General features: G+C 33.6%; 1 protein-coding gene across 3 annotated transcripts; it reads left to right on the top strand.

The window, feature by feature from the left end:
• The first annotated feature begins 1,508 nt into the window (after positions 1–1,508).
• LOC118038270 (phosphoribosylaminoimidazole carboxylase, chloroplastic) lies at positions 1,509–7,862 on the top strand. 3 transcript variants are annotated; one of them, XM_073406694.1, is made up of 16 exons: positions 1,509–1,785; positions 2,065–2,280; positions 2,359–2,470; positions 2,640–2,702; positions 2,820–2,958; positions 3,508–3,588; positions 4,013–4,142; positions 4,312–4,459; positions 4,583–4,756; positions 5,526–5,613; positions 5,696–5,812; positions 6,246–6,343; positions 6,446–6,563; positions 6,650–6,744; positions 7,208–7,314; positions 7,406–7,862. In XM_073406694.1, the coding sequence occupies exons 1-16, from the start codon at positions 1,571–1,573 to the stop codon at positions 7,497–7,499; spliced, it is 1,995 nt and encodes a 664-aa protein (XP_073262795.1). In that variant the 5' UTR covers positions 1,509–1,570; the 3' UTR covers positions 7,500–7,862. The 3 variants fall into 3 exon arrangements, with proteins under 3 accessions (XP_073262795.1, XP_034900473.1, XP_034900474.1); XM_035044582.2 differs by lacking the exon at positions 3,508–3,588 and having other exon boundaries at positions 1,511–1,785; XM_035044583.2 differs by lacking the exons at positions 1,509–1,785; positions 3,508–3,588 and having other exon boundaries at positions 2,139–2,280; positions 2,615–2,702.
• The last annotated feature ends 5,107 nt before the right edge of the window (positions 7,863–12,969 follow it).

A 12,969-nucleotide genomic window follows, 5' to 3' on the forward strand; every position in this document is an offset into this window, starting at 1 on the left:
TATTTAATATTTAGTTTAATTGAGATTATATTCATTATTTATTTTATTTGCTTTTCATTGAGTTAATTTGCCCTCATTACTCGAGAATATTCTTAATCGGATTACCCGAGTTGACTCGAGTTATTTTTTGTGTTTGTTTTTAATTGATATTTTTTTCTAATGTTATCATTCAATAATGGAGTTGGTTGAAAATTGAGTTTTCATAATTTATTTTGATTGTTTTCTATATTAGGATAATTATGGTCTTCATGATCAGTAGTTGCAAGTTTGATATTTTTAATCTCAATTAAAATCATGTCATTTTTTTTTAGTTTTTTTTATAAGAGGTATCTCAATTATGTCTTTAATACATTGGGTTTTGCTTTTTAACTGGGTTATTATTGTCTTATATCCAGGTTGCAAATTTGATAGGTTAATCTAGTTAACTCAGTTTTTTTATTTGATTTCCCCCCCTAATTTCATCATTTAATATTATGTTTGATTGAGAATTTATGCTTCTAATTTATTTCGGTTTGATTTTTATGAGTTTATCTCGGTTTTATGATTTCGAGAATAATGCTTAACAAGTTATTCTATTATTGAGTTGACTTTATTTTTGTGTTATTTTTTTAATTTGAAGTTAAAATTTTTACAAATTTTATCGTTTAACTATTGGTTTGATAGTGATTGATATGAGAATTAAGCTTTACGTAATTTATTTCATTTACTCTTTTATGGGATTATCTTAGTCGTTTGATCAAAGTTATGAAAATTTGACAAGTTAATTCGAATCATGTAGTTTTTTTTTTGTTTTTTTCATATGAGGGTTATCTCAGTCTCATGACCCGAGTCATGAGTTTAGAGGGTTGATTTGATTTGTTTTTTATGGGTTTTTTAACTGATTTTATTTTTTAGTGTTATCTTTTAATATTGAACTGATCGAGATTGAACTTCATTATTTTTAAAATTTATTTTTTTTTCTATATGGTATTTTGGTTTTATAAATCGAGTCGTGGATTTGATAAATTAACTCGGGCGCTTGTTTAAGATCACTTTTTAATTGATTTTTTTTAATTTTATATTTTTAACATTGAGCTGATTGAAAAATTAGGCTTTATAATTTGTATTGATTGTTTTCTATGAGGTTATCATAGTCTCGTAACTCGAGTCATGAATTTGACATATTAACTCAAAATTAATTCATGTCAATGTAACATATTGTTATCTTAACATTAACAAAGTTATCTTGATATATTTTTTTAATAAACTATGTTTTTTCATATTATTCAACTTGTTTTTTTAGATTTGTACAGTCAACTAAATCACATTAAATCAACCTTTATATAATTTTATTTATTTTTAATTAAAAATGATTAATAATATTTAAATGTTTTTTGTCTCGAACCACACGATGAATAATATAGTGAATACACTGTATACCATACCCAAACATAAATTATTTTCTTTTAAAAAAGAAAAAAAAAACTAACAAAAAATAAAATAAAAAAGAACTCCAACGTTCGAAACTCCACTACTTCCCTAGTTACAAGTTCCAGGCAAAAACCCCAACCACAACCTCCTCCGGTACAGGATGCTGCTGCTGCAACAGACAACCCTATTACCTAAATTCCTACTGTTTTCAAAATCTGATTTCAGTTTCAAGCCTTGTTCTTCTTCCCTTTCAACAAGATTATCTTTCATGGACAAATACACCAAGTCCTCTTCGCTAAAACAGTCTCAAAAACAGTTTCAAAGTCCAGTCTTGGCTTGTCAAGCATCAACTGACACTCACGATACTTCTTTCCGGTTCGTACCCGTGTACCAATTTTGTGTCTTTTTTTTTCTCATTTTATCAGTACCCAGATTGATTTTTTTGCAAAAGAAAGAGAAAGATAATTGAGTTGTGCATACAATTGTGCATGTCTTATTCAAGTTTGTGTTTTTTTGCTTTTTTTTTTTTTCATTGCATGAGTGCCCAGATGGAAATTTTTTTTGATAGAGAATAAATAATAAAAAGAAATAGCTGTTTTGTGTTGGTATCTTGTTGGAGTTGAGTGATTAGTTTGTTTAATGTGGTGAATGTAGGAAAGATGACTTGCCAGTTCATGGAGTGTCCGAGGTGATTGTTGGGGTATTGGGAGGTGGGCAATTGGGTCGTATGTTATGCCAAGCAGCTTCAGAAATGGCTATTAAAGTCATCGTTTTGGACCCATTGACTAATTGTCCAGCGAGTGCGATTGCATATGATCATATGGTTGGAAGCTTTGATGATAGTGCAACAGTTCAGGAATTCGCAAAAAGGTTCAATCTTGATGGAATTCGGTTGTTTTTGGAGTTTTTGAGTCTTTTGTGTTAATTTTCTTAATTATGCTGTTGTAGATGTGGAGTGTTGACTGTGGAGATCGAACATGTTGATGCTGCTACAATGGAGAAGCTTGAGCAGCAAGGAGTTGATTGCCAACCGAAAGCCTCCACTATTAGAATTATCCAAGTATGTCTCTTTTGATTTCCAGAGTTGATGGGTAACGTTATTTTGTAAACCATACGCAACTTTGGCATTTAGACTTACTTCATAGGGAGTTTGGATTGAAATTCAAACCCAAACATGATTTTGGCTCCATGATGAAATTTCTAGATGGATCCATGTTTCAATTTTTCAGGACAAGTATCTCCAGAAGGTTCATTTTTCTCGGCATGGGATTCCCCTTCCTGACTTTATGCAGGTTAGCTGCTTTTTGTAGTATTTCCCTGGAGGAAGCCACATGCAGTCTTCATTTTTAATTACTTGTTATTAGCTTAATATCTTCTAGTTAACTGATATTGAAGTATGACTAGTACAGATTGATGATCTAGAAGGTGCCAAGAGAGCAGGCGACTTATTTGGCTATCCTCTAATGCTCAAGAGCAAAAGGCTAGCTTATGATGGGCGTGGGAATGCAGTTGCTAAGAGTGAAGGGGAGCTTTCTTCTGCTGTAAATGGTGAGATGTTCACTACTGAGGCCCAATTACTAAGGGAATTTGGTATCCTATTTAGGCTTGAGAAATGCTATACTTGTATTCATATGTGCTACTGATTAACAGCAGTTTAGTATCCAACATATCTTAATTGCCATTCAAAATGTTTAGGATCCAAATGTTATGGCCAAAGAAGATCCATCATATGTTTTATACTAGACTCTTTTCATCTCCTCTTGTTCATTTTGTCTGGAATGGACACGGTTATAGTATAATTATTATTTGTCTTGTAGAGAACAACAACCAAAGATGTTATTAACCTTTAATTTGGGTTTTGGCTGTAAAATCCATATGAAACAGGCCACTCCCAAGGCACTGGAAACATATTTGATGTCAAATTAAATTCTTGGGAAGAATGTGAAAGCCCATTCATCTAGTTTGGACCAATCAAATAGAAAAATTACCAATCCTGGACAGACTTTTATCTGTGTGATTGTGCCATGTTTTAGATTATGTTATATGGATGGTGTTTAGGGCTCATAGTTTTTCTTATATGTTAATCCAAAGCAACAGGAAGTTGCTTCCTTCCTATCCTTGACAACTTCAGCAATGAGCTTGCTGAGACCTTCAGCATTCTTCGCTCTAACAGGAAAGGTTGTCCATAACTTGACTTAAAAGCCTTCATATGTTTTTGAATGAAATCTCTCTTTGTAAGTCCTTGTCTTTTGACTTGAAATAAAATTGCTTCATCTTTTCATTATTTCTCCTACATTTCCTTGTCACAATTGCTCACCTCTCCTTGTGTTCATAGTCATAAGTAATCGTTAAGAATGTTTGGGTGATTTTGAACAGTGATTGGCTTCATATTATTCTATTATCAAGGGCATTTCTTGTTAGTTTTTTCCTTGAAGCTCATATAGTCTCGCCATTTCAATTCTTTCTAATGGTCCACTTTAATTTCCCCCTCCTTGCTGCTTTTCATGCCTAGTTTGTAGTTCTTATTTTTGTTTTTCTTTATAGAAATAGTTCCTGCTGGATCAACTCCTTGTTGTAATATAATACTCATGATGTTTCCCAGCTCTTGGAGGATTTGATCGAGGTTTATATGTTGAGAAATGGACACCCTTTGTGAAGGAGCTAGCTGTCATTGTGGCTAGAGGAAGAGACAATTCCATTTCGTGCTACCCTGTTGTTGAAACTATTCACAAGTATGGTATAGATAAGGCATTTCCATGTTCTTTTTTGTAGCTATTTTGGTTTTCAGTGCATTTGGTTTCAACAATGTTTGAGTTTGCCAGATGAATTTGACTTGATAATGTTTATCAATTAGTATAGTTGCATCTCCTTACATCTGATTGCAGACATTGAATCTTTCAGGGAAAACATTTGTGATGTGGTTAAGGCTCCTGCTGATATACCGTGGAAGATCAGAAAACTTGCCACTGATGTTGCACATAAAGCTGTTAGCTCATTAGAAGGTGCTGGCGTGTTTGCAGTGGAGTTGTTTTTGACAAAGGATGGTCAGGTTGTACTTGTATTTTTCAGTGTATTTCATTTTGCTGCACAATACATTTCATAATTCTCAGTTTCAGGATTTCAGGAACTTGCTGTCTTTGACTAATATGTTGATGCTTTCCCTTTTAAACAGATCTTACTGAATGAAGTAGCTCCCAGACCTCATAATAGTGGTCATCACACAATTGAGTCCTGCTATACCTCACAATTCGAACAGCATTTGAGAGCTGTTCTGGGTCTTCCACTTGGTGATCCATCAATGAAGACTCCTGCTGCTATCATGTACAATCTACTGGGTGAAGACGAGGTGAATTGTTTTCTTCTCCAATTCCAGTTTTTTATTTTTTTTTCCATTTGTTTAATATTTTGAAACCTCTGCAAGAAGTTTGATGGGGTCCTTTGGTTTCCAAGTCATGTGTTTGAACATTCTTTTATCATATGCACACATAAAACCAAGCATATGCACTCAAATAGTAAATGTTCATGTGTATGTTAATGTGTGTGGACTGCTATTGTGTTTCTGGTAATTCCAAAAGCAGTTGCACAGCATAACTTACATGAAGCACATGCCAATATTTTGTGAGAACTGTAGGCCAATCTCAGGAAACAGAAAGGTTAGGACACGATTTGAATTTAACTATGGATCTTGGATAGGGATTGTGAATATAACATGCAACCAAGTTGTGAAATTGAGGGGTGTCAAATGTCTTTCAAGTATTGAAAATTGAAAGAGTAGGCTCGTAGTTCCTAGCTAATGATGAGTTCTCAATAGAAGTCATTCGGAGTTGGCTGGTGACATGTGCTTCTGATTTAATCATCTTTTTTTCTAAACATTTGCTAACTTCTGGTGCTCATTGAACTCTGATTCAATTCCAAATGTTAGAGGATTCTCAATTGAATGCACGGGTAGGAGCTTTGGGGTTTGGGTGGGCATGTCGTTTTGTTAGCTGAAAAATAGATAGCTCCTTCACAAGTCTACATCAAAATGTTGTCAATTGTTTTTGCTATTTTATGTGTTTTGTCAGAATATTTCAAATAAAAAATTAATTGACTAATGACAATGTTTACGCTTTTAGGGTGAGCCTGGTTTTCACTTAGCTCACCAGTTGATTGGAAGAGCATTGAACATACAAGGGGCTTCTGTCCATTGGTATGATAAACCAGGTTAGTTTTGCATAAATTCTATACTTTCCCCAATTTCATACTCTCCCTCTCTCTTTTTCTCCACTGTAAAGTAATTGTGCAGAAATGCGAAAGCAACGGAAGATGGGCCATATCACTATTGCCGGCCCTTCAATGGGCATAGTGGAAGCACAGTTAAAATCAATGCTGAAGGAAGAAGGTTCTGAGAGTCAGACTGCTGGTAAGTTTCGTAGGATGACTTGATCATTGTACTCGATCTTGTGGCTAGATGACATGTTCTAGTTGTATGGTTTTCCTCACCTTCTCTTACTGCAAATTTCCATGAGTTGCATTATGAAGTATGTATCTGTCTTAAAGTTAAAATGGAGATTAAATGTCCCTTCCATCATTCACAAGTTCAATTTTTGGATTTATGTTTTGCTAATTTCTTGGAGATAGGTACTGGATATAGTAGTCGATAGGTACTAGAGGTAGTAGACTTACCTTATCGTTCATTTTGGAGGATCTAAACTCATGAATATATTTCAGCTCAATTATAATCAGTTTCATACATTTTTCTTATTAAATATTATAAGACCTCACAGTTAAACTTAAGATGTATGTGTTCTTTCAGTTTAAGTTTATTTTGGTTCCTGATGTTTGTTAAAATGTAGTTACACCGCGTGTTGGGATCATTATGGGCTCTGATTCAGATCTTCCTATAATGAAGGATGCTGCAAGGATTTTGACTGTGTTTGGAGTGCCTCATGAGGTTGCTTTTTAAATTTGCAGTTTTCTTCTGGAATCTGCCAGCAATGGTTTCTTTTGTTCTATCTATACCTGACTTTCATGGCTAACAATATGTAACTTGCAGGTGAGAATAGTATCGGCCCATCGAACTCCTGAAATGATGTTTTCTTATGCACTGTCTGCTCAGGACCAAGGCATCCAAATTATCATTGCTGGTGCTGGTGGTGCAGCTCACTTGCCAGGCTAGTTATACATGTGATGGTTTATATACAATATTATGCCTGTCAACTCTCACTGGCCTTAATAAAGCATTGGTTTGACTTTACAGGTATGGTAGCTTCGCTGACCCCCTTGCCTGTTATCGGTGTTCCTGTGCGTGCTTCTGCTTTGGATGGAATGGATTCACTCTTATCAATTGTACAGGTACACTATTTCATCACAGATAATATAACATTTTCAGGATGTCAATTGTCAAAAATAGCAGTGACCTCCAGTTTAGCATTCCAAGTTCCATTACTAGCTTATTTCCTAAAATGGGCACATGGAAAAGTAGACATACCCTTTTCCATTCTTTACATGCTTATTCTTTTTGATCGATTCTCCTTTGAAAGGAAGCTGTAGTTCTTTCATGACGAGATCAGATCTTAACACCATGTTTATAGAAATATTAAACATAAACCCAAGTTCCCATTTAAATCAGGAAGTTATGAGGATGTTTTTGTCATCCATCACAGAATCATCAGTTTGACCCTCATTGCAGGAAGTTGATGTCCAACATATAATCCGTTGCCTGTGTTTGACATTTATTTCATTCTTTTTTAATTCGCTCAATTTTTTATTTTAATTTGTCTTTCATTAAATGTTTCCTTAATCTATTATTATCCAGATGCCAAGGGGAGTCCCTGTTGCAACTGTGGCAATTAATAATGCCACAAATGCAGGTTTGCTAGCAGTAAGGATGTTGGGTGTTGGTGATACCGACCTTTTGGCAAGGTTCTATCTCGCCCTCTCCTCTGTTTATATGCTTGTGTGACAGGATAACAACTGAAGTTTTCCCTCAACTGTAATCCTATTTGTTTTGCAGAATGAGCCAGTATCAAGAAGATACAAGGGACGATGTCTTGAAGAAGGCAGAAAAACTACAAACCGATGGCTGGGAAACTTATTTGAATCCTTGAGTAGTAGAAAACTTGTCTGGTAATTCTTGTTTTCTGTGTGATGGACCAAAATTTTGAGAGTTCATACCTACCAATGAAATTCCTTCAAAACTCATCCCCACACCACAATTTTGCACGTGCAAGCAGATCACCAGGTAATGTGACAGATTAAAAAAACCTGCTGTCCTCACATTGAATTAAGCGATGCATTTGGCATCATAAGATAATTTTGTAGCATGTTGGAAGTCTGAAAAGCAGAGAAATTTTATAAACAAAGAGGGGAGAGAGAGGTAGGTCATTTTGGAGGGAGAGAGCCTTGTATCCGTACTTGTATGATTCATGTTTTTTCCCCTGTTCAATCACTCAATCAAAGTTAATTCTTTCTGTTTGTGGTATCAGTTCTTTTCTTTCTTTATTTTCTTTCCTTTTGTTTCTCTCCTTTCTGGGAGTGGAAACAAAACTGAGTTCCATCAGGAGACTTCTGTTCTTCTATCCAGGCCCCACAGCCTACACTGTAAATGGTGTTTAGCAAGGTGATGGCAACCATGTTATGTTAGTGCTCTCCCTAACGTGTTAGGGATGCAATGGAGAACTCTAGTAACAGTAACGGGCCAGTTAAGATTCTTTTACCAATTGTGTTTCCTGTTTGGAACAAGGTCAAGCCTTGACTTTGTCAAAATCTATGAAATTCTTTGTTCAATTCTGAATGGTTTTGATGGACCAATTTCCATGCCCCTTTGGAAGACCGCTGCAAGTAAATTTGTTTGAAGTCATTATATCAAGACACATGGAAGCCGCTATGGCATTAATTTTCAGAGAAAGGGAACATGCAGGGGAAGCAGACTGGCAGGGCAGTGAATAACGTGATGATGGTATTAGACGTGTTTTCAAATATTGGAATTAACGTTGTTAGCAGCAAACAGATGACCAAAGGTCACGGAAGCCGATTAAGGCATAGCTGTCAGAGTCTGACTGGGAAATTGACTGGAAAAAGGGTTTGGGCTATTAAGGTCAATTCGCCACTTAACCTTGGATTGATTTTTGTTATTAAAGCAGTATTATTTTTTATTTTTATACATCTTTTTTTTGTTCGAGCTTTGTTAGCTTTGTTAAGTGAATTGGGTTATTAAAAACATGTTGAATCAATCAGTGTTTTATCATATTAATATCTTATTTGGTTCAATTAAAAACCTAACAGAAGTCAGGCTCAAGATCTCTAGTTTTTTTTTGTTTTTTTAATATCGTGTTTAGCAAGTAAACGAGTTTTCAAAATAATAATGGAATGAACATTATTAGCCAGCGAAAGAGATGACCGAAGGGCATGTAGCTAATGTTCAAGGATTCAAGCTAATGAAGGTTGTGACACTCATGTTAGGGTATGGAGCCACCAAGTTTGACCGCCTCAAGGACGGAGCCACCATGCTTGCCCTAACCAGCAATTATAGCCTGAGAATTCCTTCATCTCTAGTGAAAATTTTCGACACCGACGCCGGAGGCTCAAAGCCAATTGCAATCACGTTTTCAAGCAGAATACATGGGAGGGACTTTTGCTGTGAATGGCAAGTCAACCATTAGAACACAGCAGGAAAACCTGTATATTAGCCATAATTCTTCTTTTCATTTCATGAAAAAGACAACTAACCTATGCGTTGTGTGGGATTTGACCCCAAGTATGAAAGAGATACAATAAACGGCTCATATGAAATGCATCAAATAATTTTCAATAATAGTGAGTGAAAACAAGGGAATGAAAAATATTTTTCAATAATACACTATCAATTCATAATATTCATTGGCATGGCGGTTAATGTTGTAATCCATTACAACAGTTATAATTTTATTATCTATATAATTATCATTTTATAACCATCTCACCGTAACTATCATGTAAGATCCCACATCGGCGAGTGAGGGGTGTGTTGCTGGCCTTATTAGTAGTGCTGGTGCTAACATGTTGGACGCATTTTGGGGCGTCAAGCTCAGTAATGAGCTCGCGTCATCAGAAATAAAACCGTGAGGACGATAAGGTCCAAAACAGACAATATTCAGCATGTTGGGCCAGGTTATTACATATCATGACTAAAATTCTTAGTTCATAACCAGTAACGCATGAGTAGTGTCGTAAAGACATCCTATTTACACCAAGTTTCATAAATATCATAAAATAAATTATATAAACATTTCACAGCATCTCAGCATCTTTTAAAACATTATATTCTTCAAAAACTAATAAAATCAAACATTACTTCATAATAATTCTTAGATAAAACAAATTAATAATTCTTTTTAATAATATAAATTGAGATCATAAATTTAATCATAACTACTGTTATTACCATCAATATTATTCATTTAAGGTTATCATCGTAGCCATCAACATAGCACATTTATCACAAACATTCCTGAATTTAAGTTGAACCTGCGATACCACTTCCTACACTGTAGTAATTTTCTACGGTCGACACTAAAATGCACCGTCCAAACATGAGTTTGCATTAGACCAACACCCAGAATGTTCCCTCACTGTGTTGAGACAGATAATTTAGCCTCCCATCATCACGTCCAGGAATAGGAGGACTCCTTCAACTTTGATTAAAAATTCATGTATAAAAGCAAGAATTCTTGTTTGCTTTTCAAGGTCTTTGTCTATAATTCATTCAAACTTTAAACCGCGGCCACAAGTCAACACATGACATCTTGCTACACACCAAAATCAAGAAACCATGCCTTGAAACATATTTCATGTGTCCTTGCATGTATATAAGTATAGATCCAATCTTCCTCCCCCATCTTCCATATACCGCAACCTAGCTAACCTTCTTCGTCTCCAAGACCACCACCACCACCACCACCATCCATTTTGCTAGCCAGCTAGCTCTTCGCAGATACCAGATATTGTTGCCTACTTAAGATCCCCAATATTCCTCAGCTTTCTCTTTCAAATGGGTTCTCAGAGAAGAAACCAGTGCTTAACAATGATAATCTCTGTTGCCATTGTTTTTGGACCCTGCTCTCACCAAATATTGGCAGCTAGGCCATTAGAAGGAGAGCAATGGTTAAAGCAAGATCTTGGGAATATTCAATCTCTTCTAAGGGCTCCGGTTACACCATCTGGAGGATCTTCATGCACTAATATTCCTGGCCGTGGTAGTGGCCATTGCCCCTTGGGTGAAATGAACTTTGCTGGCCATAATGTTGCTCATGCACCACCTGCGTTTCCTGATGCCATCGTAAACTTTGCTGCAGCTTCAGTCACTAATTAATAATGAGACCCAAAAACAAGATTCAAGCTCATGAATATCTTAGGGAGTTCAATTATACGAGTAGGGTTTCTCGAGGAAGGTGAGGATAGTTGAAATAAAAGAAGGATGGAGACGGTACTGAACTTCAATTTCATACTTTTTTCTTTTCTTGTTGTGGTGCAACCACTGGAAAAAATATGAGTGGTTGTGAAACAAATGATATAGTTTATTTTTATTCAATTTATTTCAATGAATCAACTTTTGTTTTTGAGTTACTTTTATGTTTTCTTGTTTGTAATTCTTTAGAGAGTTATTAAAGGAAAAACAGAAGAAATATTATATATATTAAGCAGTAACTCGTGTGTGTCTATACTTTTTTCTTTTAATCTTAAACACATGGTTATAAAACCTCGAGAGCTCAATTAGGGCTGAACAAGTCTGAGTTAAAGAAAAAATTAATTTAGATTAACTCACTACAAGTAAATCATTTTATCCCCCCCCCCCAAGAAAAAAGAAAAAGAAAAAAGAACTCAAATGTTAATAATTTTTATTATTGAATGCTATATATATATATATATATATATATATATATATATATATATAGACACACACACACCAATTACGTCAAGATATCTCAAATTCATGCTTAACTTCAAGTCAAAGCCTTTAAGTCTTTGACTATGCAAAACTTTGTCCAAGCTCAAATAATTTTTTTTTTGTTTTAGTTTTCTTTTCTTTTTTATAATATTGGGGTTACGTATCCCATTATTGATTGCAAATTAACACACGAATTACACGTAATCTATGAGTTCTTGTACGTGGTCAATTTGACTTGGTTTATTCTCACTCAATTTTTTTTAAAAGTAGAATTGGGGAATGGTTTGGCTCCAATTTTTATTTTTTTTTATTGTTTGACATTATTTATATAATATCATCTTTGAAAGTTTTATATTTAAATAATTTATTATTAAATAAGCCTTAAATATTATAATTCCATACTTTCCATCATTTTTATCTTCATATTCATCATCTTAATTTTTACAAACAACCTCTAAAATTTTATTTCTGGTACAACTTATTAATAGACCCATAAAAAAAACTTATTTAATTTAAAAATATTCATAATTTTCAAGTTAAAAAATAATATAAATTATATATTCAAATTTTATTGGTTTTTTTAATATAGTTTAGAAGTTTGTTGATTAAGAGCTTATAAATTAAAAACTTATCATTCTATTTTATTTTGATAAAAAATAAATATAAGGTAATGATAAACTCAAGCAAATTTTATTTGAAAAAATATATTAAAAGATAATATAAATTTTATTACATGCTCTCACCTAACAAGGATTAAGATAGTTTTTTTTTACTCGAAGCATCATAATTCATTTCCAATGTCTCAGCTTATTGCCAACTTTAAAAAGACAATGATCGTTTGAGGTTTTTCTTGAACCTCGTCAACAGTCCAAACAAAATTAATATAATACAAAACAAGAATCCAAAATACTGTTCACTCTATAAGATAAATCAAATTGGAGGAGTCTTGCAAGATCAAAGAAGCTTGCATCTGTCCAGACTTAATTAGGTAGGAGTCAGATAACACGACAATCAAAGGGAACAAAGTTTTCTGTTGATTCTTCATTTGAAATTTCGGGTCCAGGAAATTGAAAAATCGATTCTAGAAATATTTGTATGTGACGAGATAACGAGACTGCAGCAACCATTAGATCCCGTTTGTTTACTAGAAAATAGTTTTATTTGGAAAATGAATTCTGGAAAAGTATTTTCTGATGTTTGATAGTATAATAAAAAATAAGTTGGAAAATATTTTTCAATTTTTGATTATATCATAAAAAATAAGCTGAAAAATAACTCATTAATGTTTTATTTTTTTCAAATTTATTAAAATAACAAGGAATAAATCTTATAAATTAAAAAGTTGAATGAGAATAAAATTGAAAAAAATATAATTTTATAAATTATCTCAAATAAAATAAATAATAATCCAAATAATAGAGATCAAATCTAAAAAATAAAAAAATTGGAAGATGAAGAAATTAAAATAATAATAATTAACATTTCATAAATTATTTCAAATAAAATAAGTAACAATTAAAAGAATGAAGACCGAATTTGATAAATAAAAAAATTTAATTAAAAAATGATAAGGAAAAATCAAATAGCAATTATAAAAATAAGGACCAAAGTTAATATAAAAATAAAATTCTACGGGATGAAATTGAAAAATA

The sequence above is a fragment of the Populus alba genome, chromosome 19 (genome assembly GCF_005239225.2).
Source record: "Populus alba chromosome 19, ASM523922v2, whole genome shotgun sequence".
Lineage (NCBI taxonomy): Eukaryota > Viridiplantae > Streptophyta > Magnoliopsida > Malpighiales > Salicaceae > Populus > Populus alba.